The 26,182-nt window shown below is 61.6% G+C and overlaps 3 protein-coding genes and 1 long non-coding RNA gene across 11 annotated transcripts; 3 read left to right on the top strand and 1 right to left on the bottom strand.

Annotated features, from left to right (window-relative positions):
- The first annotated feature begins 121 nt into the window (after positions 1–121).
- Positions 122–25,768, top strand: LOC118706916. Its single transcript, XR_004984147.2, has 3 exons — positions 122–1,918; positions 23,638–23,647; positions 24,322–25,768. It is a non-coding gene; the product is annotated as an uncharacterized LOC118706916 (long non-coding RNA).
- EFEMP2 (EGF containing fibulin extracellular matrix protein 2) lies at positions 3,267–10,169 on the top strand. 4 transcript variants are annotated; one of them, XM_036416559.2, is made up of 11 exons: positions 4,168–4,317; positions 4,537–4,648; positions 4,867–4,915; positions 5,500–5,706; positions 6,240–6,362; positions 6,607–6,723; positions 6,871–6,990; positions 8,077–8,196; positions 8,284–8,410; positions 8,598–8,793; positions 9,492–10,169. In XM_036416559.2, exons 2-11 carry the CDS (start codon positions 4,538–4,540, stop codon positions 9,651–9,653), a joined length of 1,332 nt encoding a protein of 443 aa, XP_036272452.1. In that variant the 5' UTR covers positions 4,168–4,317; position 4,537; the 3' UTR covers positions 9,654–10,169. The 4 variants fall into 4 exon arrangements, with proteins under 4 accessions (XP_045429718.1, XP_045429719.1, XP_036272452.1 ...); XM_045573761.1 differs by having other exon boundaries at positions 4,186–4,294; positions 4,533–4,648; XM_045573762.1 differs by lacking the exons at positions 4,168–4,317; positions 4,867–4,915 and adding an exon at positions 3,267–3,477.
- MUS81 (MUS81 structure-specific endonuclease subunit) lies at positions 10,369–16,819 on the bottom strand. Of its 5 annotated transcripts, none has more exons than XM_045573754.1 (16): positions 16,463–16,812; positions 16,242–16,371; positions 15,917–15,999; positions 15,101–15,199; positions 14,943–15,011; positions 14,723–14,808; positions 13,586–13,726; positions 13,311–13,406; positions 12,841–12,962; positions 12,621–12,718; positions 11,994–12,110; positions 11,815–11,910; positions 11,543–11,671; positions 11,363–11,433; positions 10,828–10,911; positions 10,369–10,505 (listed from the first exon to the last, which is right to left on the bottom strand). In XM_045573754.1, the coding sequence occupies exons 1-16, from the start codon at positions 16,595–16,597 to the stop codon at positions 10,439–10,441; spliced, it is 1,623 nt and encodes a 540-aa protein (XP_045429710.1). In that variant the 5' UTR covers positions 16,598–16,812; the 3' UTR covers positions 10,369–10,438. The 5 variants fall into 5 exon arrangements, 3 of the variants coding, with proteins under 3 accessions (XP_045429710.1, XP_036272435.1, XP_045429711.1); XM_036416542.2 differs by having other exon boundaries at positions 11,363–11,466; positions 16,463–16,811; XR_006740179.1 differs by lacking the exon at positions 10,369–10,505 and having other exon boundaries at positions 10,833–10,911; positions 11,363–11,466; positions 11,807–11,910; positions 16,463–16,813.
- On the top strand, positions 18,825–22,245 carry CFL1 (cofilin 1). The gene is made up of 4 exons (XM_036416597.2): positions 18,825–18,982; positions 20,796–21,100; positions 21,346–21,422; positions 21,573–22,245. The coding sequence occupies exons 1-4, from the start codon at positions 18,980–18,982 to the stop codon at positions 21,683–21,685; spliced, it is 498 nt and encodes a 165-aa protein (XP_036272490.1). The 5' UTR covers positions 18,825–18,979; the 3' UTR covers positions 21,686–22,245.
- Positions 25,769–26,182: the final 414 nt, after the last annotated feature.

Genomic DNA, 26,182 nt, shown 5'->3' with positions numbered 1-26,182 from the left:
GAGGAAGGGACACACAGAGAGAAACATCAACGATGAGAGAATCATTGATCGGCCACCTCCCCATGCTCCCTCCTGGGGGTTGAGCCCGCAACCCAGGCAAGTGCCCTTCATCAGAATCGAACCCAGGACCCTGAGCCAAACCAGCGAGGGCACCCTTTTTCCTTATTCAGCAGAGGCGCTCAGTCCACCCTGTTTTGGGCAATCCTTAAACGGATCTGTCCTTAAGGAGACAGGTCCTAAGAGGGCAGTGACAAAGCCATCAGCACTGTGAAGGGTAAACCCAGGACTATGGGAGCCACGGGCCCTGACAACTGGGTGTGTGGGGAGAGGGTGGTCAGTGGCCCCTGGGAAAACACTTGCTCATCCTACAAAGCTTAGCTCCAGGGTCGCCTCCAAGAAGCCCTCCCTGCTCTCACCCTCTGATGTAACCACAGCCCCTGAGCCCCTGAGCCCTGCTGTGCCTGAGCCCGCCTGCATCTTCCTTCCGGTCGCTCAGAGGGTTCCGAGGCCATGAGTCCACGGTGCCCGGGATGCGGCTGGCCACGGAGCAGGCTTGGCGGGTGTTACTGACTGAACAATTTGTTGTCATGTTGTTCCCATGGGTTTTAAACAGGAAATGCCAGTGGCAGGAGCATGTCCAGGGACAGCAAGTAGCAGCTCCTGCCGCCTCTAGTCCTCCATTCCTGTCGCAGTCTGCTTGGGGATGTGGGAGCAGAGAGAGGGCTGGCACCTCAGACGGCGAGGCCAAGGCCGGTGAAGTCGGGTGCGGGGGAGGGTGTTGACACCTGTCACTGCGGTCTCTGTTCGAAGGGGTGTTAGGCGGGGGCTCGCCCTCTGAGCCTCCAGGCAGGAAACCAGGCCCCCAGAATGGAAACCAATGCCCAAGACCAGAGGCGGGGGGAGAGCCAGTTTCTGGGGATTTATAATGATGGGGGAGGGGGCTGGGCTCTGGCCTTGGCATTCCTCAGTTTTTCATTCATGAGAAAGCTGCCCCCTGTTGCTGCACCACCCTCACTCCCACCCCGGGCAGTTAGCCATGGGACTGCCCTATTGGGGGAAAAGCCATGCTGTCTTTATCCAAATTCAGGAGACAGCCCATCCGCAGAGGGGCCCCTGGCTGCGTGGCTGTAGACCCCAGTCATACGCCCCACGCTAGTCTTGGATTGTGTGTGACCTATGACTAAGGCCCCATGTGTCAGCCTCAGAGCTAGGGGTCCCAGTGTGGGCATAAAAGGGGGTGTCATAAAATCTGTCTCTGTGGTGGTAGGGGTTGTGGAAACTTGGGGGAGGAGAGACGGGGAGTGGAGCTGGGTGGCCTTCCTCATTGACCCACTTCTTCCCTCCATTGATTGTGAGTCCCGCGATGCCAGGAGATTTTAGTCGTTTTTGATTGGTGCTGTGTCCCTGGCACCTGACACAGAGCCTGGTCAATGGTGGCCGCACAGGGCACATTTATTGAATGAGTGGATGGATGAATGAACGTCCCCGCTCACTCACTCACTTGCACTCATCCCGCAGCTCCTGGCTGGCACCCAGGGGCCCCGGGTCTCAAGGGCGCACCGCCGGGCAGGAACTGCTGACATGAACCCAGAGGAGGCTTGTGCCCCAGCGCAGAAGGACTGAAGGCGGGAAGTTACTAGGGTCACAGAGGTCAGGAGACAGCTGTGAGTGGCAAGTGCACTCAGGCCTGATAGTGCAGCTGGAGGCGTGGGTCCAAGTTCGAGAGGTCAGCTGTGCAGCCAGCCATTCCCCTCCAGACCTCCGTTCCTCATCTCTAAGTGGCAGTGACAGCTCCTTCTGACGGTGGGTCCCGAATGCTGTGCTGTGGGGCACGGAGCCAGAGCCGTGTTTGTTTTCTCTCTGGGTTTGCTGTTTTTATGTCCTGTTTGAGCCCAGAGTCGTGGAGTCAGAAGGACTTGTGTTCAAATCCCGTCCTTAGCTTTGGCTGAGCCTGGACAAACCTTAGCCTCTCACCACCCCTTCCCTGGCTGGGCAGGAGGGTACACGTTGACACTTGGAATGGTTAGATCTTGATAATCCAGCTGTAACTTTTACTATTTTTTAAATAATGGTCCTATTGAAATATGTAATTCACATACCATAACATTTACCCTTGTAAATTATACAATTCAGTGGCTTTTAGTGTCTCTATATAATTGTGGTCAACACCACTATCTCATTTCAGAGCATTCTCATCATCCTGAAAGAAACCCCATGACTGTTAGCAGTCGCTCCCTGCTCCGTTCTCCCCTGGCAAACACTGATCTAGTTTGTCTCTCCGGTTGCCTATTCTGGCTGTCACATCTAGGGATACGGTGACCAGACGTCCGCTTTTGGCAGGACAGTCCCGATTTTTAACAATTTGTCCCGCGTCCCGTGGCACGTCTGGTCACCTTACCTACAGAACATGAGGCCTTCCGTGCCTGGCTTCTTTCTCCTAGTATAATACTTTCAGGGTTCGTCCATGCAGTAGCACATATTAGTTTTTTTTATTCCTTTTTATGGCTGAGTAATATTCTATCATTTTTTTTAATCCATTCATATACATTTTGCTTATCCATTTGTAAGTCGACAGAAATTAAACTGTTTCTACGTTTTAGTTCTTATGAACAATGTTGCTATTCAAGGTGTACGGATTTTTTTGTGTGGACACGTTTCCGTCCCCCCGGGTATATTTCCTAGGAGTGAAATTGCTGGGTCATGTAACATTTTGAGGATCTGCCATAATTTTTCCAAAGGGGCGCCGCAACTGACATTCCCGCCCACACTGTCTGAGGGCTCCAATTTCCCCATGTGCTCATCAGCACTTGTTAGTGCCTGTCTTTTGGTTTTGAACGGCTATTATTTTTAGCCTCCACACCCAAGCAGCTGGGAAGGATGTGGGGTGGGGAGACACTCTCCAGTTCGCCCTGAAGCCAGGGCTCACCTCGGGACCCTTCCCGGCACCGCCCCTCCCGGGCCTGCCCTCCGGGGCCGGGCTGCGTGCGTGGAGATCGTGAGGACCGGGGAGACGGGAAGGGAAGGGCGGGCGCCGCGGTCCCGCACGTGGTGCGCCGCGAGGCGGGGGCTCCCGGGACACGCGGCCTTTCCCGTCTGGCTCCGCCCCGGGACGTGGGCCGGAGGCCCCGCCCCTTCCTGGGAGCCGGCCCCGCCCAGGCCCCGCCCCCGGGCGCTCCCTCCGCTGGGGGGGCGGAGGGGGCGGAAAGCCGGGTCCGCGGAGCGCGGAGGGCGGAGGGCGGAGGGCGGGAGGCGCTGGCGCCGGGCCCTGGCGTCTGGCTCGCCCGTCAGTCCTGCCCGCTTCCCGGGGGCTTCCATTCATTCCGGGCCAGAGGAGCTGCGCCCCCGCCCGACAGCCCCGCATGGCGGGGAGCCCGGAGGAGCAGCTCCGGGCCCGAGTTCGGGGCCCGGAGGAAGTCTGGTGTTGCCCGGGCGCAGAGTGAAACTGGGAGCGTCCCGATGGAGGCCCCGGTGGTCCCAGTATGGGTTAGGTTGGGTGCCCAGGATGGCCCCCTGGGAGGCGCGGAGTCTGGGGACCCGGCCTGAAGGCGTGGGTGGGTGCCCAGGGTGGGATTCCGGGGCGGGTTAGGGGGGTGGGTGCCCAGGGTGGGATTCCGGGGCGGGTTAGGGGGGTGGGTGCCCAGGGTGGGATTCCGGGGCGGGTTAGGGGGGTGGGTGCCCAGGGTGGGATTCCGGGGCGGGTTAGGGGGGTGGGTGCCCAGGGTGCCATTCGGGGGCGGGTTAGGGAGGTGGGTGCCCAGGGTGGGATTTGGGGGCGGGTTAGGGGGGTGGGTGCCCAGGGTGCCATTCAGGGCGGGTTAGGGAGGGTGGGTGCCCAGGGTGCCATTCGGGGGCGGGTTAGGGAGGTGGGTGCCCAGGGTGGGATTCCGGGGGGGGTTAGGGAGGTGGGTGCGCAGGGTGTCATTCGGGGTGCACACACTGAGGCCCGGGGACTTCAATCCCAAACACTGGAGCCGGGGCCGGGATCAGGGCCCGGGCCTCCCCGGGGAGCACGCTTGGCCTCGAGCCCGGGCGGCTCGGGCGGCGCCGCGGGGACCGGGCGGGGGTGCGCCGCCCAGGGCGGGAGCGGGGGTCGGTCCCCTCCCCCTGGCGCGGGCTCAGGAATCCGGGCGGGCGGCGGGCGGAGCGCCGGGGTGGGCCGCGCCGGCGGGTGGGCCGCGCCGGCGGGCGGGCGGGCGGGCGGGGGGCGCTTCCTGGGGCCGCGCGTCCAGGGAGCTGCGCGTCGGCCCGTCCGTCCGCCCGCAGCCGCCGGAGCCGCCGGAGCCGCCGGAGCCGGGCCGCGGGGGCGTCGCGGGCCAAGTGAGTGGCGGGGGCGGGGGAGGCCGGAGCCCAGTCCGGCCCGCGGCCCCGGAGCGCCAGGCCCGCTCCTCCGCCCGCGGCCCCGGGGCGGCGGGGGCGGGGCGGCCGGCGGCGGGGCCGCGGCGGGAGGAGTCCCTCCTCCCCCGGAGCCGGGTCCTCAGGGCCGGCCGAGCGGGAGGCGCCGCGGCCGAGGCGCTGACCCCGGCCCCCTCCGCCCAGGATGCTGCCCTTCGCCTCCTGCCTCCCCGGCTCGCTGCTGCTCTGGGCGCTGCTGCTGCTGCTCCTGGGGGCAGCGTCTCCCCAGGACTCGGAGGAGCCCGACAGCTACACGGTGGGGACCGCGGGGCCGCGGGCCTGGGATGGGAGGGGCAGGGCCTCGGGTCAGGGGCCCGGGGGCTGCTGTGGGGAAGGTCCTCCCCTCCCGTTGGGGGAGCAGCCGGAGCCATTGTGTGGAGCAGTCCCGGGAGGGAGGCTAAGGACCCTGACCTTGGCCTGGGCAGCGGGGGGGGGGGACAGGGGTGAACACTGGCCACCGCTGGTCCCTTGTAGGAATGCACAGACGGCTATGAGTGGGACCCTGACAGCCAGCACTGCCGGGGTGAGTGTGCCTGGGGGACCCCCAGGAGCCGGGAGAGGGTTCGCAGCTGCAGCTCCAGGAGCTGCCCAGGAGGCCAGTGGCCAGTCCTGTGCCCGCTCTGCCCTGCCCTGCGGGGCCAGCTCTGGGTCTTTGGGGCCAGCTCAGCCAGGGGCGGGGAAGCCATCCAGGCCCCTCCTCCTCGGGGAAACCGGGGCACCCTGCCCCCACCTCTCCCGGAGAGCCACAGGCATTGCCCTGGGGGCACCTCCTGGGAGCACTCCTCAGGGGCACACCACCCCCGAGGGCAGGGCAGTGTCTGCAGGAGGGCCAGCAGGCCTGCTCATCTCTCTCGGGCTGAGCCAGGGCCAGAGCTTCTGGGAGGGACAGAGACTCTCAGGGACAAGAGAAGGAGGTGACTGGGCACAGCCACCCCAGCAGCAGCCCTGGCCGGCCGGGGAGGGTCCTGGGCAGGCAGCTTAGCGTGTTGAGCAGAGAGGGAAGCCCTGCCGGGATCACAGCTCAGAGAAGGCCACACGGGCTGCTGCCCCCCCCCCCCCCCACGGGCAGCCCGGGAGACGCCGTGCCCAGCAGGCCCCTCTCCACAGACGTCAACGAGTGCCTGACCATCCCCGAGGCCTGCAAGGGGGAGATGAAGTGCATCAACCACTACGGGGGCTACTTGTGCCTGCCCCGCTCGGCCGCCGTCATCAACGACCTGCACAGCGAGGGGCCGCCGCCGCCAGTGCCCCCCGCCCAGCACCCCAACCCCTGCCCGCCAGGCTACGAGCCCGATGAGCAGGAGAGCTGTGTGGGTAAGAGTCGCCCTGGCCCTGAGGCTGCCAGGCCTCCTACCAGGTGTCTTACAGACTCAGACCTGTTCCTCCCTGCTCAGAAGCCGCCTCCGTCACTGGAACCACACCTGGGCCCTCCCCCAGACCCTCACTTCGTGTGCGGTCCGCCCCAGACGCCCCAGCTCCGGTCCCACTGCCCTGGCCAGCCTGCGGGACCCTCCCCGCCACTGCTGCAGCCGCTGTCCCCTCACCCCTTTCCGAACCGGCCCCCCCCCCCCCCCCCCCCCCGGGCACCATGGCCGGGGAGGAAGGCGGAATCAGCGCTCGGAGGAGCAGGCACAGGGCCTGCTTCCTGCGCTTCCCTGGCGTGGGCTCCCCCAGGCCCGGCTGCCCTTCCCGCTGGCTGCCAGGCTGGGGGGCTGTGTTCTGTGCTGTTGGGAGGGTCTAGTCCACGTGCTCCAGTTTCGGGGCACATCACCCACGTGCCGTGTGAGTGGCTCCTGGCCTGTGTGTCCTCCGAAGGAGGTGCGGGGGCTGAGTGGTGTCTCCCGCAGACGTGGACGAGTGCGCCCAGGCCCTGCACGACTGCCGCCCCAGCCAGGACTGCCACAACCTGCCCGGCTCCTACCAGTGCACCTGCCCCGATGGCTACCGCAAGATTGGGGTTGAATGTGTGGGTGAGTCTGGGGCGGCCTTGCTAGTCTCTGCTCTGTGCCCCTGGCCCGGCTCTCTGCCCAGCCCAGCCCACCTCCAGGCTTCACCCCAGGCCCTGCCGCCTCTCTCACCAGACAGCACAGGTGTATGAGTCCTGCCTGATCTGGGCCCAGCCCAGCCCCCACACACAAGACTGTGGGTGGCGAGACTTACCCTCCCTGCCAGCTTGAGCGCCACCTGACCTCTGCCCCCCGCCCTCCACCCCAGACATAGACGAGTGCCGCTACCGCTACTGCCAGCACCGCTGCGTGAACCTGCCCGGCTCCTTCCGCTGCCAGTGCGAGCCCGGCTTCCAGCTGGGGCCCAACAACCGCTCCTGTGTGGGTGAGGCTGGGCCGGGCCAGGCTCCGGGCCCCGGGCGGGGTGATGCGGGTGGAAGCTCGCCCCTTCCTGACCGGCCCAGGGGAGCGGGTGAAATGGGGGCTCTGGGCTGCTCCTTGGTTTTCACTCCTTTCTTCCTGGCACCCCCAGACGTGAATGAGTGTGACATGGGGGCTCCGTGTGAGCAGCGATGTTTCAACTCCTACGGGACCTTCCTGTGTCGCTGCCACCAGGGCTACGAGCTGCACCGGGATGGCTTCTCCTGCAGCGGTGAGCTCCGCCCTCGTGTTCCTCCCCTGCCCCCTGCGCCATCCTGCCTCCTGCCACCCGGTCCTCCGTCTGGTGCCTCCATGTCCCGCTCATGGCGCACCCCCAGCTGGTTGCATTGCAGGGCTCCTCAGACCTGCCCACCACGGCCCCCAGCTGGTAGGGAAGGCACAGAGGGAGCAGTCAGGCCAGTGGGCAGACTGAGCAAGGGTGTAGGTGGCCTCCTCCTTGTAAGCAGGCGGACCTCATTTGAACCAAGGATTATGACAAGTCACTCTTCTCTCTCAACCCAGTCGTGCAGCTGTAAGATGGGTGGTCTCAGAACTAAGTGGGGAAATGACCACACTCAGGCTTCGTCCAGTCCCCAGCGGCAGCACTGCAAAGTGAATGCTATTTATCCAGAACTTTCCCTGGGCAGGCACTTCCTTCATACACTCGACTTTATTTAATCCTGCTAGCAATCCTATGAGGTGTACGTATAACTTGTTTCCTTTCTCTGCAAAATGAAGACACTGTCTCCCCCAAGGCTTGTTGAGAGGCTGACGAGAAGAGTAAGCATGAAAGGGCCAGGTCTCCACCCAGACTTCTTCCATGTCAGCTGGCCACATACCGTTTATAGAATGCTTTGCTGCCCGTGGGGCCCCATGGGTACTGGCTCGGGCGAGGCAGCGAGAGGGAATCCCACGTGGAAAGCCCGGCTCCTGCTGTGCAGACGCAGTGGCAGGTGCCTGGGCTGGTCGTGGATTGCAGGAATTGGGCAAGTTACTGAGAACCAGAGCCGACTGGGCCTCCCAGGCTCAGCTGGTCTAACTTACTCATTTTATTGACAGGGAAATGGAGGTTTCCAAAACTCAGTAGGAATAAAACCAAGCCTAGTGCTTTCATTTTGTTTCTTCTTTTAGTCCATGAGCTGGGCAGTCTGGCAGACCTTCCTTGGAATTCCTCGTGCCCCTGCGGTGCTTGCATGGCTGTCTCACCCCCCTCCGTCTTCCCGCACGGGACCTGACGTGGGGCTGGGGCTGGGCTCTCGCTGAACGTTTGTGGGACTGATGAGAGAACTGCCCTTGACCCAGAGCTCACCCTCCGCAGATATCGATGAGTGCAGCTACTCCAGCTACCTCTGCCAGTACCGCTGCGTCAACGAGCCAGGCCGCTTCTCCTGCCACTGCCCGCAGGGCTACCAGCTGCTGGCCACGCGCCTCTGCCAAGGTACGGGCTGCCCGGGGGGAGCGGGCTGGGTGGTGTCGGGGGTTAGTGGCCTGATGTCCAGGTTCCAGCCCCTCTCCCCTGGCACAGACGTTGACGAGTGTGAGTCCGGTGCACACCAGTGCTCTGAGGCCCAAACCTGTGTCAACTTCTATGGGGGCTACCGCTGCGTGGACACCAACCGCTGCGTGGAGCCCTACGTGCAGGTGTCCGACAAGTGAGTCACCTCAGGCCACCCCTCCACCCAGGACAACCCCCATCGGGCTCTGCAGCCGGCTGGCCTCTATCAGGGCTGGCCGGTGCCCCGGGGGCTGATGGGAGTTGTAGTCCTTTATGCCCACCATGCGCACTCATTTTGGGGGTGGGCCAGGACCTCATTCGTGTCCCCTTCCCCTGGGCTCCAGTCGCTGCCTCTGCCCGGCCTCCAACCCGCTGTGCCGCGAGCAGCCCTCCTCCATCGTGCACCGCTACATGAGCATCACCTCGGAGCGGAGCGTGCCCGCCGACGTGTTCCAGATCCAGGCGACCTCCGTCTACCCCGGCGCCTACAACGCCTTCCAGATCCGCGCTGGGAACTCGCAGGGGGACTTCTACATCAGGGTAAGCCTTCCCCCTCCCCTCCCTCCAGTGACACGCATCATCCAAAATCAAATTCCGGAAAACCCTAAATGGGAGATTGGGTTATGGCACCAGGCCCCGCCCCTTCTCAAGGCCCCACCCCGGGAGGCGGGCTTTCTGTAGAAAGGTAGGGGGTGTGGAAACTCCCTTGGGACAAACCAGATTGTTAAATGTACTTCAAGGACACACTGGGCTTGCGTTTCCGTATCTGGCCCCAGTTCCTTCGCCCTCAGAACAAGTGACGGACAGGAGAGGACCTCCGGGTTCCAGGCAGAGCCCAGGAAGGACAGCAGGGAGCTGGGCCTGAGAGATGGGGGGGGGGGGGGGGCGTAGTGGCCTTGGGTCAGAGAATCAGCTCTGCTGGGGGAGCGGTTAGGAGGGGGTTCCAGGTGTGAATAGTGAGGGCGCACAGGTTTGTCTGCTTTCAGCCCTTGTTCTTTCTGAAACGGGAAGAGCACGTGACAGAGTTCTGAGGGCAGGAGCCAGGGTACAGGGGATGACACGTCAGGGTGTCATGGCGCCAGAGGACAGCCTGGGACCACAGCCTGGCCGGGGCTCCCTCTGCCTCACAGACAGCTGGTTGTGGGTGCAAAACACGGGGCAGGGAGGGGATGCTGGCCGAGGGTCCTGGCACGAAGGCTGATACAATCTCCGTGCCCCCCACCCACTGTGCCCTGCAGCAAATCAACAACGTCAGCGCCATGCTGGTCCTCGCCCGGCCCGTGACGGGCCCCCGGGAGTACGTGCTGGACCTCGAGATGGTAACCATGAACTCCCTCATGAGCTACCGGGCCAGCTCGGTGCTGAGGCTCACCGTCTTCGTGGGGGCCTACGCCTTCTGAGGAGGGGACAGCTGTCGGAGGGGGAGTCCCTGTAGCCGAGGAGCCTGAGGCTCAGGGAGGACCGCGTTCTGCTAAAAGGGAAGATGCTGTTGTGAAGGGCAGAGGGAGGAAGGCAATAAAGGGAGAAAGAAGGAGTCCTGGTGGCTGAGGGGGCGGGCAATGCTGCAGTGAACCCCAGGCTGGGGAAGGGGCCAGGCTTGTGGGAGGCCGGTCAAGTCCGCCTACAGTGGGGGTTGGCTCAGGCTGAGGGGACCCCTTTGGCAGGAGTTGGGAGCTGTGTCCCCAAGGCTGGGATTGGTCTCTATACCGCGGGTATCAGAGTCATCCTGAAAAGGGAGGACCGAGGTGCAGGCTCCAGGCCGCGGCTGGTGTGCAGGGACCCTGGTTCAGTCCTACCTGGGCCTCAAACTGTCCATTGGACAAACCCTCATAGCGCCCTGGGACTCAGCTTTCCAGTCCATAAAATGAGGCGCTTTGACTGTTAGTGCTTTTTAAACGTTTCTTTTCCAAGCGACAGGACCTTTTATCGGAGGGAGTTTTGTTTGATCGGGGATCGTCTGATGACATAAACTAGATTCAAAGCTGCAGTGTCTCACCGACTCCACTCCCTGCCAGGATCCGTGCTCTCCCGCGAGCTCCATCCTCAGCTGCTCGCGTATCTGACGGCCTGGGCCTGCCCTCCGCACAGCACAGCTGCACACACTCGGGCTCGGTGGAAGCCCTGAGATGCTGGTTAAAGGCTGGCCAGCCTCGATATGGGTGCAGGGTCTGTCTCGGGGCCCAGCTCAGGTCAGGGGGCTGTAGCTGCAGTAGAGCTGGGACAAGGTCCTGCTCAGAGCGGGTCCCAGATTCCTGCATGAGAGGGGCAGGCGAGGTCAGGTCCTGGACCACAGTGACTCCCGCTCCAGCCATCCCCTCCGGGTCTGCCCCGCCTCCCCCATCCCCTCTCTCCCCCATCCCTTCCGGGTCTGCCCCGCCTCCCCCATCCCCTCTCTCCCCCATCCCTTCCGGGTCTGCCCCGCCTCCCCCATCCCCTCTCTCCCCCATCCCTTCCGGGTCTGCCCCGCCTCCCCCATCCCCTCTCTCCCCCATCCCTTCTGGGTCTGCCCCGCCTCCTCCATCCCCTCTGGGTCTGCCCCCTCCCTCCCCCATCCCCTCCGGGTCTGCCCCTCACCTCTGCAGCTGCCCACACTTGACGGTGCTCAGCAGCATCTCCCGCTCCTTGGGGGTGGCACAGGCATCATAGGCGGCCAGCAGGCTAGAGGTGGGGGGAGCGTTTGACAGTGACTGACTGCTGGCCCACTGAGCAGCTTGGCCCAAGCCATGGGAGACCGGTAGGAGGGCTGCACTGCTTTAGGCATCAGGACCCTCCATACTTCCTGTGCCTGGTATTCATGGCTCTGCTCCATCCCACTCGCCCTCCCCTCCTGCTCCAAGTTCTTGGCCCAGTCCCTCCCCCACCCCTGGACCCCCAGGATGCCATCTCTGCCACACCAGGTGGAATGAGACATCCCTCTTGGGGGCTCCCCCGACCCCTGAGATACTGTGTGGTCCTGGCCGGCACGGTCTTCCTCACTATCCAGCCTCCCCCAGGCTCAGCCGAATCTGTCCATTTGGGGCCTGTGCAGCCCTCACAACCAAACCCCCCACAAAGCAACGGCTGAGCAAACCCATGCTGGGGGACCCCAAGGGGCCCTGGGGAGGCCCACCTGGCAGGGGTGCTGTACTGGTCCACCAGGGCTGCCGCCTTCTCCCCGCTCACGCCTCGGACCTGCATCAGCTGCCGCGCGAAAACCTCCCTCACAGACTGGGCCTGGCCGGGGTCAGGGAGGCTGTGAGGGGCCAGCCGGGGCCGCACCACGTTAGGGAGGATGTGGGCAGGGCAGTACCTTGTTTTTGATGGCTCCCGCGTTGAAGTCATTGAAGGTGAGGAGTGAGCAGAGAGGATTCGGGGTGGGCCCAGATCCTGACTCGGGGTCCCCTGAGGTTCCCCAGGGGCGACTGCATAGGGTGTGGCCCTGAGGGGAGAGGGGGCTGAGGCCAGGACAGAGCTCTAGGGAAACCCCCCAGCCAGTCCTTGCCGGGTCCTGGGCCCCAGGGGCCGCCGGAGAAAGGGGGATCTCACTCGCCCAGCCGTCCTAGGGCGCACACACCTGCTCACCTGGTACAGCCTCTCCAGGCCCCGCGTCAGGAGGGCCAGGTAGGCAGCCGACTCCCTGATGTCTGCCGTGCGCTTCACAAAAAAGCCGTCGATGACCTGGGGAGAGGACACGGAGGCGGCTCCGGGCCGGGCCACAGCCCACAGGGCCCCCCCAGCCCGAGGCCCCGCCGCCCGCTCACCTGTGTGTTGGTGACGGCCTGCAGCAGCGTGCTCTCAGGAAGGCTGAGGCCGTGCGCCGAGCCGTGCTCCTCCACCAGGTACACCCGGCGCCCCAGGCCACAGCGTTTCAGCCGGAACTGGGGAAGCCGAGGGGGGCGAAGGGGGAGGGGAGGGGAGGGTGTAAGGCCTGGATGCCCTATGCTGGGCCACCATGTCACTCAGCATCCCCAATCATCTTCTTGTCCTCCCTAGTCCACTTGTCTGAGTGACCTCACACCTTTGTTCCTGCTGCTACTCTGGCATGGCGAGCCTGTCCGCCATCTTTAATGATGCCCGTTCTTCAAGCCTCCCTCAGCCCATCCGTGGTCTCCTGTGGGATCAGCCCAGGAGCCAGTACCGAGAAACAGCGGTTCTGGCTCCTGGGCGTCTGGAACTTTGGGCCTCGTGATGCCAGACTGAAGGGACTGGACGCTCCAGGGGCCTTTAATGTGCTCCTCCGCCCAGCCAGACACCCCGTGCCCCCGCTGTGCCCTGGAGGGCCGGGCAGCTCTAAGGGGTACGGCCGGAGTTGTGGGAACCTGGGCTTCCCCGTGGCTGAGGAAACCCCGGGGCGGGCAGGCAGGGAGTGGGCTCTGAGGCTGAAGAACCTTCTGCTCCCGGAAGCGGCCGTCGATGATGCTGCCGCACAGGTCGTCCAGCCGCTTGCGCTCCACAATGTGGTCCAGGACGAGTTCCCTGGGTCTTGCTGCCGAGAAGGCCAAGAAGGTCCCGTTGGCTCAGGCCCCCCGCCCAGCAGGCCCTGCCTGACAGCCGCCCCCCCTGACAGCCACCCCGCCGCCTGACAACCGCCCACTGCCCACCCCTTACATGGGTCCCTGGGCCGCGTCTCCTGTGCCACCCACACGAAGTCCCCGACGTGCAGCTTGCGCACCACGTGGGCCACGCGCAGCCGCTGCAGCTGGCGCAGCAGCTCAGGCCTGTGCCCCGCCCTGGAGGGGGAAGGTGGGAGGCGGGTCTGGGCAGGCCAGTAAGTAGTAATCCAGCACCCCCGCCCCTCCCCCCCCTCGTCCCCCTCCCTCTCCCTCCTCCTCCCTCCCTCCCCCCCCAAGCACCCCACCCCCCCCCACCCCGCACCCAACTCCTCCCCCCCCAGCCACCCCTCCCTCCCCCCCCCCAGCCCCAGCACCCTCCCTCCCTCCCCCCAGCACCCCTCCCCTCCCCCCAGAACCACCCTCCCTCACTCTCCAAAGTACCACCCTCTCCTCCTCACTCCCCCCAAGCCACCCCCTCCCTCCCTCCCCCCAGCACCCCCTCCCTCCCTCCCCCACCTCGCTCACCCCTTGGCCTCGCCAACATCCACACACAACAGCACCCTGTACTCCCCAGGCCTCAGCTCCAGCGGTGGCTGCTGGGCGCTGCCTTCCCTGGCGCCACTGCAGGGAGGAGGGGGGTGTGAGGCAGAGCTCAGTGCCAAGGCAGTTTCCCTCCAAACCCCGGGCACCTGGTGCAGCCACAGCTCAGCTGTAGGTGATGGAGACAGGGTGGGGTGTGGGCCTCATTTCGGAGACTCCTCCTGCTTCCCCCCCCCCCCCCGGCCCTCCCCCTTCCTCACAGCTCGGCCGAGGCTGGTCCTGGCACCTCTGGCTCCTCCCCAGAGGGCTCCTCCAGCCCAGCGCGCACACTCAGTGAGCCCAGGCCCTCTGCCGCTGCCAGCTTCTGGGCCAGCTCCAGGCCCTGCGGGGTCAGTGAGTACCTGTGGGCGGAGGAGAAAACACAGACCTCCTTCTTCACTCACACCTGGCAGGCTCTCCCTGCCCTCCCCACCCCTTGGCAGCCGCGCAAACGAGGCCAGTGGCTGCCACCCCAACACCCCAGGCTCTGTTCTCAGACCAGCTTCCTCTGGACCAGCCCAGGGCCGTTTTCTTTTTCTTAAATACGTTTTATTGATTTTTTACAGAGAGGAAGTGAGAGGGATAGAGAGCTAGAAACATCGATGAGAGAGAGACATCAATCAGCTGCCTCACTCCCTACTGAGGATGTGCCTGCAACCAACGTATGTGCCTTTGACCGGAATCGAACCTGGGACCCTTCAGTCCGCAGGCTGATGTTCTATCCACTGAGCCAAACTGGTCCCGGCCCAGGGCCATTTCCCAAGTCACGTCTACAATAAGTGTGTCTCAGACAGATTTCCCTCCTCCCAACTTTGTCTATATTGTCCCCTCCTCCCCGGACTGCCCTTCCTGCATCTCTACCCTCTGGATCCTAAGACCTGTCAGATGCTGTGTTCTCAGCAGAGCCTTCCTGCAGGCTTGAGTGTAGATCAGCGCGACTAATAACCCTGGCACCCCCCTCCCTCCCTGCTGGTCTCTCAGACTCTCCTGGTACCCCTCCCCCCCAACTTCAACATTAAGAGACCTGGGGCCGAAACCGGTTTGGCTCGGTGGATAGAGCATCGGCTTGGGGACTGAAGGGACCCGGGTTCGATTCCGGTCAAGGGCATGTGCCTTGGTTGCGGGCACATCCCCGGTAGGGGGTGTGCAGGAGGCAGCTGATCAATGACTCTATCTCATCGATGTTTCTAACTCTGTCTCTCTCCCTTCCTCTCTGTACAAAATCAATAAAATATATTAAAAAAAAAAAAAAAAGAGAGAGAGACCTGGGGACTGCTAGGCGACTGCAGGCCCCACCCAGAACACCACACACGATCCCCTCCCACCGCTCGGGCCCGCGCCGCCTGTCGCTGACCCACCTGGCGGGCTGGTGTGTCCTGCAGACCAGGTTCCTGTGGAGGAGGGAGCGGAGGGCTGGCCAGGGTCCAGGGCTCCCAGGGGCCACCTGTCCACAGAAGGGAGACCTTAGAGGGCCCTGGTGCTGCCGGGGGTCCGAGGCCACTGCTCCCAGGAAGGGCAGCCTCTGGCGGGCCCAGGGTCAGATCCAGAGCCACTGGGCCCGTCCCCCTCAGTGCTCACCCCAGGAAACTCCCGGGCACACCTCTGCAGCAGCTCCTCCTTGGTTAGGGAGCTGTGGCCGCCGGGATCCTGTAACCAAGGCAGAAAAGTAACCAGAGGCGGCTCAGTGTCTCCCAGGCCCCCGCCGCTCCTCGGTTCCCTCCGGTGCCGGGCCTCACCAGGTGCTCGCGGTGGAGCAGCAGCAGCACTGCTCGCGCTCCCGAGTGCCGGGCTGGCCAGTAGCTGCCGGAGCGCCCCGCTTTGGGCTGGGACGGACCCTGAAAGGCACAGAGGGGCTCTGATCACAAAGCCAGAGAGCCATGCCCTGTAGACGGAACGCCTGGCCGGGCCGAGGTTCCGGGGTCCTCTCAGCACGGCCCTGGCCAAGTCCTCAGCTGCCCCTCCGGTCCCACATCTGTCAAAAAGGCCAGAGGACGGGAGGCAGGGGAGGGCTGTGGGGAGATGGTGTAGTGGACCTGGTCCAGCCTCAGTCCCACCACCCACTGCAGGACAGAGGTGGTCGCACAAGAAAACTCAGGGCCGAAACCGGTGTGGCTCAGTGGATAGAGCGTCGGCTTGGGGACTGAAGGGACCCGGGTTTGATTCCGGTCAGGGGCATGTACCTTGGTTGCCGGCATAACCCCAGTAGGGGGTGTGCAAGAGGCAGCTGATCGATGACTCTCTCTCATCAATGTTTCTGGCTCTCTCTCTCTCTCCCTTCCTCTTTGTACAAAATCGATTAAATATATTAAAAAAGAAAAGAAAAGAAACCTCAGGAACACCAACCCCCACAATTCACTGGGCGTGGCCTCCTCAACAGCCTGATCATGGAACTCTCCCAACTGACTCTACTATCAATCAACATACTCATCGGCAGGTGAGAAAACTAAGCACCAGGAAGATACTCATGTGCCCAAGGCTGGGCACCACTGGTGGGGAGATCTGCCCCTCTTACTTCCGTGCTAGTGCTGCCCTCTCCCCTTCCCCATCCTCACTGGCATGGGGGCCTCCGGGGCTTCGGCAGGTGGCCATTCCGGGGCTGGATTCTCAGCTCCAGGTGAATCTGGGGCATGATCACCTGCGGGAGCAGAAGAGAGTCACCCCCAGGCCCCACAGAATCCAGAACCCCAGCAGGTGGGAGGGTTTGGGACACCGCCAGCTCGGATGGTAGCTGAGAGCAATGCGGTTCCGAGAGAGCCGGCCACGAGTCCAACGACCAGCAGTGACCTGGACGGGAGTGGGGGTTAGGGATGCCAGGGGGCTGCGAAGGCTGCGCCGTGGGAGGCTCAGGGCCCGCCGCCCCCTGCGTCCCGCGCTCACCGCCCGAAGACCGGTGCTGCCGCAGCCGCTGGTCCAGCATCCGGCACAGCCCGTCCCCGAAATGCCGCAGGATCTTCGCTTCTTTGCCGCTGCGCAGGGGGAGCGGGTAACGCCGGAGCGAGCGCAGCGCCTGGCGGGGCACGGGGACGGTACCGGGTCGGGGCGGGCCTGGGCGTCAGGCTCCGCCAGCTCCTGCCCCATCAGGCCCCGCCGAGACCCACCTTTTGAAATACGAATTGTGTGCGGCGCCCCCTGCTGGCCGCCTCGTCCCGCCACTCGGTCAGCCAGCGGACGAAGAGCGGGTTGGGGCAAACCGGCAGCGGGCGCTTCCGGCCCAAGCGGACCGGCGCCGCCATGAGCCCCCAGACGGGTCCTTTGGCGCCTCTAGCCGGTGGGGCGGGGGCGCCGCCCGTTGCAGAGGCGGGATTCGAACGCCTGGCTGAGATGGGCGAGGGCGGGGCCTCGCTGTCCGACGAGGGTCACTAACGAGCGAAGAGCCTCCTGCGGCCCTCCCCTCCCTGCACGGCAGAGACTCCCCGCACTCTCCCCCCCCCCAGCCCATTCAGCCTTTTGGACGCGCCCCACCCGGGCCGGAGCCTGACCCCGGCCCTTGTCCCACTACCGGTCCTAGAGCGGCCTGTGTGCAGGCGGGGGGACAGCGCCCCCCTGTGGCCCGGAGGGCTGGCTGGGCGGCGCTTAGCCGGGTAACCCGAGGCTGTCAGTTTGGGCCTCTCCGCAGCGAGGAGGCCGGAGAGAGAAACCGGGCTCGGGAAGGCAGGCAGGTGGGGGTGGGGGGCAAACAGGTGCAGGCACGTTTCCAATAGGGATGTCTAGGAAGGTGTACAGGACACAAGGACGCACAAGCAAGGCAGGAGGAGCTGAAGGACCCTCTGAGGGAAGGGTGGTCCCGAGCCGGGGCCGAGGAAACGCCCCAGGGCCATGGGGGAGGGGAGGGGTGCGACGTCGAGGACGCGCAGGGGAGGCCAGAGGACGGTGGGCGGGGGACAGAGCGAGGGCAAGCAGAAGGGGAACAAGTGAGGAGTGCTGGGCACCCTGGCAGGGGCGGGGGTGGTGGCCGGGATCAGCAGGTGGTTGGATTTGGAGGAGCAGGTACGAAGCAAGACGTGGGTGGAAGGAAACACTTTGACGTCTTAGCGATTCATTGGACCCTCAGTGGGGTTTAAGATGGCATCTACACAAAGGGGCCCCATGTTCTTGTGTTAAGTGTTTAGCAAATTCACGAGTGGGAGCACCAGGGTCCGGGCCGGGGAGTTGGAGCAGCCCCCAGCAGCAGTACCGGAAGTCACGAGATACTGGCTCCGGTCGGCCTCCCCTCCAGACTCCGCCCAGCCGCGACCCCACTCCTCCAGCCCACTCAGAATTCCCGCCTCCCTCCCGACGCTGCCTTATAAGGAGCCTCCAGCCAGCGTTAGGGCTGGTCCCGCCCCCTCCAGGCTCTTGTCCTAATAAGGACATCTAGGGCATCCCGCGGCTGGGGCGGGCGGGAGCGTCTCCTGGGTAACTGCGATATCGCCCTTCCCCTCCCCGTTGCTCTTGGAAACTCCCAAGGCTTAAAAAAGGTGGAGCCAGCTTCTTCAGGCTGGGTCGCTAGCGAGAGTCTGGGGTCGAACTGTGGCCTTCACCGGCGGGTAGTGGGCGGTGCGGCTCGAAGTCCCTGACTACAACCCCCGGCATGCTCTGCGAGAAACCCCACTCGGGGCACTGACCCCCAGATAATGAAAACCCGGCTTCCACTTGTGAGTTCAGTAGTCCTGGTTCGCCTGTTCGCGACCCTGTTTTCTCTGCCTGCACACTGAGGCCGGGGACATGGTTCGAGGCCAACAAAATCTTTCCTTTTTTTGTGACGCTTATGTTCCTGCAGAGCTTGTCTCAAGTTTTGTAGGTTTAATCAAATTCCTGGTTATTAACATGAAAACAAGATTTATTAATATCTATTCCCACTTTTGGCTGTCTAGCAAAAGGCGCATAATCCTTGAATTTAATGCACAAAACCCCGCCCTTCTCCCTTTATTGCCTCGTGAACTTGCCACACATTTAAAAGAAGAACAAAGCTATTTATGACATTTTCCTTGTAGCCTTTCCCTTATTTTCCCCTCTTATTTTGTTTAAGTTGTATATGGTGTCTTCTCAGGAGACAAGACTGTCTTTGCACCATATGGAGAGTGCCCGATGAATGTTTATTAGATTGAAGGCGCCTTATACTTGCGATACTCCTTGCTCGAGGGCTGGATTCCAGGCCAATGAATAGGTACTTAGGAAAATGCTAACTCACTCAAAGTTTTCGAACCTAAAAGTGCCAACATAGTTCTTAAGAAAAACCGTTTCGCAAAAGCCGGAAAGTCTGGGCTCTTTTTCGGGTCTATTAAGAAGCGCGGACATCTTTCTCCGCTCATAGTGTTTCCTGGTAAACTCGACCAATAGGCGTGCGCTCCGTGCCATAGCCCCGCCCCCGCAGGACTACATTTCCCAGGATGCAACGCGGTCGGCAGACGAAAAAGACTGCAACGCAGCGAGCCAGAGGACGGCGCGGGACCCTCGGACTTCATTTCCCGTCGGCCCGCAGAGGGAGCGCCGGAAGCCAGCCCCGCCCCTCATTGTGCGGTTCATACTAAACGGAAGGGGCCGGGAGAGGCCGCGTTCAGTCTGATCCCGGCAGCAGCTGCAGCGGCTCTCGTCCTTCCAGGCTCTACTTGCTATCTCCTTTAGCTTCCGGAAACATGGTGAGCGCTAGGCTACGATGCTTAAGGGGAGGCGGCTGCGAATCGGTCTTCTGCGCGCCCGGGAGGTAACGGGGGGGAGGGTGAGGGGCGCCGACATCGGCACCCCCTCCCCCAACTCCTCCAGCGGGATGAGGGTCTCGCTGAGGGGCGGGCGGCCTTGGGGTGCGCGTGCGCGCCCGTGGGCGCAGGGGAGGGCCGGCTTCGGTGCCGCTCGCGCGCCCCCTGGGCTCCCTTCCCCTCCCCCACCCCGCTGTGCGCCCGCGCGGGCACCGGCCGTGGGGGAGGGGTCCGGGCGCGCGTGCCCGCCCCTCGTGGAGCAGCCTGTGTCGCGCGCCGCGGCGGGGCCCGAGGGAGTCGGCTCACGGGGACGCGCGCTCGACGGGAGCACGCGGCACCCAAACCCCCCCCTCCCGGGGGCGGCGGAGGAAAAAGCGCGCGAGCGGTCTTGGCGCGCGCGCCCCACCCTAGGGCTGTTCCTGTCTCCGCGTCACCCTCCCGAGGCCGGCGGGTCTGCCCAGAGCAGGTGGTGGGGATGCCTACGCCCCGGAGGGGCTGGGCCGCGGGGGCCGGGCGCGGGCGCCTGCGATGAGGGGATTGCTGGCCCGAGCTCCCTGTGCGCACCCCGCACAGCCGCGGCCCTGCTTCGGGGCGAGCGAGCCCACAGCGAGCCGCGTTCGCCGCCGGATCCTCCCGCAGAGGCTGGAGCGGCGCTGGCGGTTGGCGCGTGCGCACACGCTCGGGGCTGGCCGCTCGGCCCAGAACCCTGGACGAGCGGGGCCGTCGGCTTTCCCGGATGGCCCGGAGGGTGGAGCCTGGTTTAGGGAAGTGACCCAGGCGGGCACCGCCCGGAAACCTCCCGTCCCCTGTGCTCGGCCCCAGGCTGCGAGAACAGAAGGTCTTGTAACTTGCCTACGGGGCTGAAATGCCGGTCGGCAAGGGCGAGTTTTTGGGGCGGAGACCCTGTAAGTGCTGCTGCCTTTGGGTTTGGGGTTACTCGAAGGAGGCCGAGCCTGGCTGATGTCGTTTCTCCGCCTACTCCGGAAGCGGCCGGTCACGTGGTCCACTTCCTCTGCAGTTCCGGGCGGGGCCGAGGCCGATGTCTCCGCGGACAGCCCTTTCCGGGTGCCCCCCACCGCGACCCCTCTTAGGAGTTTGGAGGGCTTTGACGTTTGGGGGCGCTTAGCTTGGCCTGTTTACTTTGATCACCGACCTTTGAGCCTGTATGTCTTCCCAGAGGACAGGGAGTTGCCGGTAGGGCCGGAATTAGGGGTTGTAATTTTTGCTCTGGTTGAGGAAGACCCCAGCAGAGAAGAGGGCAACTTGTGCAATAACTGTATTGAGCACTTCTGGTGACCTCTGCAGAACTGTTGAGCACATTTGGTGTCCCATCTAGCATTGTGGAGTGTCTGTGTCCCCTCCGTCCATCTGAATCAGCACTTTTATCCAAAAGCTGAGATTGAGTACTGTGAGTAGGAAACGAGTCAGCTGTGGAGTCTTAATTCTGTGCTAATGTCTCAACTAGGGCTCTGCCTCCCACAGGTCTTTAAGGGTTAGCCTGGAAGGTGTCGGGGGAGGATGGTGCTGAATCAGGTGATCAGAAGTCTCTTCCATGGCTGCCATCCTGGAGTTGTGTCCCATCTGGTTCTTTGAGAGTGGCTTGCGTGGGAAAACAGGGTCCCTTGTTTTGGGAAGAGGATGCTGAGGACTATCCTGGCATCCAGGCGGAAGTCCTAAGGAAGCAAAGGAGGGACTTCAGGGGGAGTCCCAGAAATATTCCTTATGAGATGTGTGTGACTTGTCTCTCCCACCCCAGGCCTCTGGCGTGGCTGTCTCTGATGGAGTCATCAAAGTGTTCAACGACATGAAGGTACGTAAGTCCTCCACACCAGAGGAGGTGAAGAAGCGCAAGAAGGTGGTGCTCTTCTGCCTTAGCAAAGACAAGAAGAACATCATTCTAGAAGGGGGCAAGGAGATCCTGGTCAGTAATGTGGGCCAGACAGTGGATGACCCCTACGCTACCTTCGTCAAGATGCTGCTGGACAAAGACTGCCACTATGCTCTGTATGATGCAAACTATGAGACCAAGGAGAGCAAGGAGGACCTGGTGTTTATCTTCTGGTGAGCTCCTCAGCGCAGGCACCTCGGTCCCCTGTCCTAGCTCTGCCTTTCTCGGGACTGGAATCTGTGGCTCCTGATTAACCGAGGTGTGGGTCTTGGGGGAAGGAGAACACTTGTGGCTGAGGAACTTGGTAAAAGCTTGAATGCTAGGGGCAAGCCCAGGTATTTTCCGGAAGTCACCTAGAGCTTGAGGACTCTTCCTAGACTCGGAGCGGGCTTTGCTGCAAGTTTTTATTTCCCTCCAGGGCCCCTGAGTCTGCGCCTCTCAAGAGCAAAATGATCTACGCCAGCTCCAAGGATGCCATCAAGAAGAAGCTTACGGGTAAGGGCCACATGCGCTTCCGCTCATCCTGGTTGCAGGGCGGGTGCCTGGGCATAGCAGAGGTGGCTCTGGCCCCTCTCTCCCACCTGTTTGGAAGGTAACCTTGTCCCTTCCCTCTGTTCTGATCGGCTCCTTCCGTCTCCCCCACAGGGATCAAGCATGAGCTACAAGCAAACTGCTACGAGGAGGTGAAGGACTGCTGCACTCTGGCGGAGAAGCTGGGGGGCAGTGCTGTCATCTCCCTGGAGGGCAAGCCTTTGTGAGCCCTCTCCAGCCCCTGCCTGGAGCATCTGGCAGCCCCACACCTGCCTGTGGGGGGTTGCAGGCTGCCCCCCTTCTGCCAGACCGGAGGGGCTGGAGGGATCCCAGCAGGGGGAGGGCAATCCCTTCACCCAGTTGCCAAACAGCCCCCCACCCCCTGGACCTTCCTTCTCCCTCCACCCCTGACGGTTCTGGCCTTCCCAAACAGCTTTTCATCTTCTGATTCCTCTTGGGTTGAAACAGACCAAGTCCTCCCCACCCCAGGCACCCCAGTTTTGGAGAGGGCCTGTATTTTTTTTAACGACACCCCTACTTGCAACCTGTTCCTCCCCCCCTTTCCCATGCTGCCAACTTCTAACCGCAATAGTGACTCTGTGCTTGTCTGTGTAGTTCTGTGTATAAATGGAATGTTGTGAACATAACCCTTCCCCATGCTGCCTGGTTCCCCTCCCCCTTTCCACGTGGTCTTGGCCACTCATGGAAGCAGGACCATAAGGGACCCTTAATTAAAAAAAAAAAAAGGAAGAAAAACAACAATAAAAAGCCTCACTTGATTAAAGGATGTTTGTTTCCGGATTGGGGTCCAGGGGATCTTGTGGGGGCCATTGGCTAGGAGAGTGAGCAGAATCTTCTCTCTGTACCTCTGCCCTGGCAGATTTGGCTCAGACTGAAGGGTTCAGGGATTGATTATGTACACAGGCATGCACCTTGGTTGCAGGCTTGGTTCCTTGCCCTGGTTGGGGTGCCTGTGGGAGGCAACCAATCTCTGTGTCTCTTGCATCAATGTTTGCCTAGACCTTCCCCCTTCCTTCCACTCTAGACATCAATGGGAAACATCCTTGGTGAGGATTAACAATTTTTTTAAACATCACCCTGACTGGTTTGGCTCAGTGGATAGAGCATCAGCCTGCAAACTGAAGGGTCCCAGGTTCGATTTTGGTCAAGGGCATGTACCAGTAGGGGGTGTGCAGGGCAGCTGATGGATGTTTCTAACTATCCCTCTCCCTTCTCTGTAAAAAAAAACCAAAATATACAAAAATAAAAATAAACCTTACCTCCAACCAGCCCCACACCCTCATCTGGCCTCCGTACCTGGCCAAGTCTCTCCTGACAATTTCCACTCACACTACAGGTGGTGTCCCCGCTGGTACCAGACTGGCTATTTAGGAGGCACCTGAGCCAGGATATATCTGCAGGGGGCCCTCCAGCAGAAGGTGCTTTATGTCTGAACTTTCTTCTGTAGCCTTGACCCTGGTGGGTGACTGGGCAGTGAGGCTCCTCAATCCTGTGCTCAGTCCTTCCCGACGGGGGCTGTGAGATGGCAAGTCACAGGTTACCCTGTGACTCTCTCCTTCAGAGTTATTTTTGCTGTTTTCGCTGCCTTCCCTGGATGGCTGACTTACGAGGGCTGGGTCCAGTGGCTGCTGAGTCAGAAGCCAGGTTGAGCCTTTGGCCTGCTGGAGGCCAGGGTGGGGCTAGCCAGGTGAAGCCAGAACTTCTGACACGGGTGTCTTGAGCTCCTTCCGTGTTTAATCAAGGGAGGTGTTGGCTAGCGATTGAGACCTTTTGCCAGCAGTGCTCCGGCTCTCCAGCCTGTACTTTAGGCTTTACCCTGCCCAGCAGGGAAAGGTATCTGAGAAGTCCTAAGAGTGGTAATGTGGGATTTATATCCCTCTCCATTCCAGTCTGAAAGAGCCTAGAGTTGGGCCTGATTCCTTAGAACTTTCTTGTATCTGAGGGAGGCAGGAAGGGGTAGTTCCATTTTACTACTTAGAAATGGGTATGGAGGATTTGTCATACGTGGTCCATTCCTTGTCTGGCCCTGGATTCTAAGTACTGGGTCTTGCACCTTTCCATGGAATCTGCTGGTGCTCTGGAAAATGGCTGAGGATGCTTGCTGTGGGGTGCTCCCTGTTCCCCCAGGATCTGGTCTCCACAGTGCCCCCTGGTAGAGGGTGTGCCTGGTGGGCCCTGAAACTGGGAAGGGAAAGCAGGCCTCTGTTACAAAACCAGCCTCTGAACAGACTGCTCTGCTTGCTTGTGGACAAGTATGGTACCCATGCTCCCATATTGGCAGGACCTAGCACCTGGCATGGGTGGGGCGTGAGCTTGTCTGCTCTGGGGGTTGTGGGCATTGGCCAGTGGCTGCTGTGGGTGGGGAAGGAGGCATCTTGCTGGGATGGGAGGTCTGGGAGATTTGTCATTAAATTTCTCAGATCAGGATCTGGCTGCTCTAAGGCTTCCCTTGAGGGTGACAAAGTGTTCCAGAGAACAGGGTGACCCTGCAGAGGAGCAAGGTCCTGGATGGCCCTGGCCTGTGCCACCACCAGGCGCCCTGAGACAGGGTATTGCTCTTCATGTACCTCAGATAACTTTCCCCCATCTCTGTCCTCAACAGTAACAGTTGCCATTTACTGAGGCTTTGTTAAGGGCAGGGTCCTGGCCCAAGATTGGAAAACACGCCCTGAACCGCATCTGGGACTGCTCAAGGCTGCTCTCAGACACCTGGAAGAGAACCTAGGTGGTTGGGAGCTGAGGTAGCAAGAAGGCTCAGCGAGGCTGGAGGGCTCACCTTGGCTGCTTGAGCTCCAGCCCCCGCCTCCCCCAACTTTGTGGCAAGAGGAGAGAAGTACATGAGTCTGGAAAGGGGCGGGGAGAGGAATGTGGCTTTCAGTCCCTGTCCCTGGTTCCTGGTGCATGCCTTGGCATTCTCATAATTGGCCAGGACCCCAGCCACTGGTACAGCAGGTCCTGGGGCCAGCAGGCACACAGGATCACTAGCTCACTGACCTTCCCTCCTTGGCTGCTCTAGTCCCACTGGCCTCTAGTCCCACATCTCACCTTGGCTGCCTGTAAGTCTCCCAGTGTCTACCATGTCTGACAGCTTTAGGTTCTTGCCTGAGGCCTCTTGGCCCTCCACCTTGTGAATCAGGAAGGTGGCTGAGGAGGGAGCTTGCTGAGGGTTGGGGGCTATTACTCCTATAAATACCCATCATCATGTGATAACTATTAGGTGAAACCCTGATGTTCAGGGAGCAGGCCAGGGAAGGCTTCACACATGAGGCGGGACCTGATCTGGATCGCGGGGGTTGAGTAGGAATGAGACGACAGCCAAAGGATTTGCTGGTGTGCAAATCTGGTATGTGCTTGGGTAGCCAGAAGTTCAGTGGGAACCCTTGGATGGCAGTGGCCAGTTTGCTTTATGTCTTGGGCAGTTCCTGGAAGGGACAGGGTCACTGAAGGGTCTTGAGCTGGGAAGAGATGTGGTCCAACGCATTGTAGAAAGACTGGCCCACTCCCGTGACTCGGAGAAGAGCAGAAAGAGTAGATCTGGGGCAGGAGGTTGGCAGCACAGTGCAGTCTGCCAGGCCTTCATCAACACACACACACACACACACACACACACACACACACACGAGGCTGGATCCCTGTCTCCACTCACCTCTTTATTAAACTAGTCAGGAGGAGAAGTCAAGAAGTCGTGAAGATTCCAAAATGATCCTGGACTTCCCCCATTCCCAGGATTCTTCCCTGATGGGATCTTTGTGTGGCCTTCCGATGCAGGAGCAGGACTCAGTCTTCCAAAGAACTCTGCCAATGGGAGGCAGCTCCTAAGAGGCATGGGGAGGACTTAGGGCAGGGCCTTACATGGATGCTTAAAGCTTCCCTGTCCTTGCCCACCCTTGGGGAAACTCCCTGTCATGTTTCCCAAATCCCAGGAAGCACTCTGCAAACCCCCCCTCCAGCAGATACACAGCGGCTGCCACAGAGGAACCTGCAGAGAAAGGGCAGCAGGGGGGCGAGAGGGAATCCTCACATTGTTAATTTAAATAGATTTTTGTTGATTTCAGAGAGGAAGGGATAGAAACATCAATGAAGGAATCGTTCATCAGCTTCCTCTTGCATGCCCCCTACTTGGGGTCAATCCCACAACCAGGGCATGTGCCCTGAGGGGAAATTGAACTGTGACCTCCCAGTTCATAGGTCAACACTCAACCACTGAGCCACGCCTGCTGGGCATGTCTCACCTTTTTAGCTGGTTGACTTCCTGTGTTCCCAGACAACTTAGTGAAGCCGAGAAGGGACAGAATTGTCTGCCAGGCCTCCATCAGAACCCGTGGGTCTGCATGTCAAGCTTCACCTCTGCTGTGTGTGGCCATGGACAGAGACACAGGGCTTCTCACTCTCTTCTCTCCTGGGGAACAAAACCACCAGGAAGAGGGGGCAGGGAATCCAGGGCCCCTTGGGCCCCGTGTACACTTGTGGGGTTGCATGACTCAGTCTTCTCACAGGCAGGCATCCTGGATGTGGGTGTGGTACTCCAGCAGGAAGGTCCTCTTGGTCAAAGAAGTGATCCACCTAAGGGAGTAAGATGAAAGCCACTGTGACCGAGGGCATGGCACCACACAGACAACCAGGCCCCACAGTGGCTTTCCTCCCACAAGCGGGGAGGGTATGATGTTGGGGTGGGTATTTGCACCTCCCACCCCAGGCACATG

The sequence above is a fragment of the Pipistrellus kuhlii genome, unplaced genomic scaffold (genome assembly GCF_014108245.1).
Source record: "Pipistrellus kuhlii isolate mPipKuh1 unplaced genomic scaffold, mPipKuh1.p scaffold_m20_p_56, whole genome shotgun sequence".
Classification (NCBI taxonomy): Eukaryota; Metazoa; Chordata; class Mammalia; order Chiroptera; family Vespertilionidae; genus Pipistrellus; species Pipistrellus kuhlii.
This window is presented reverse-complemented; position numbering and strand designations above follow the sequence as displayed.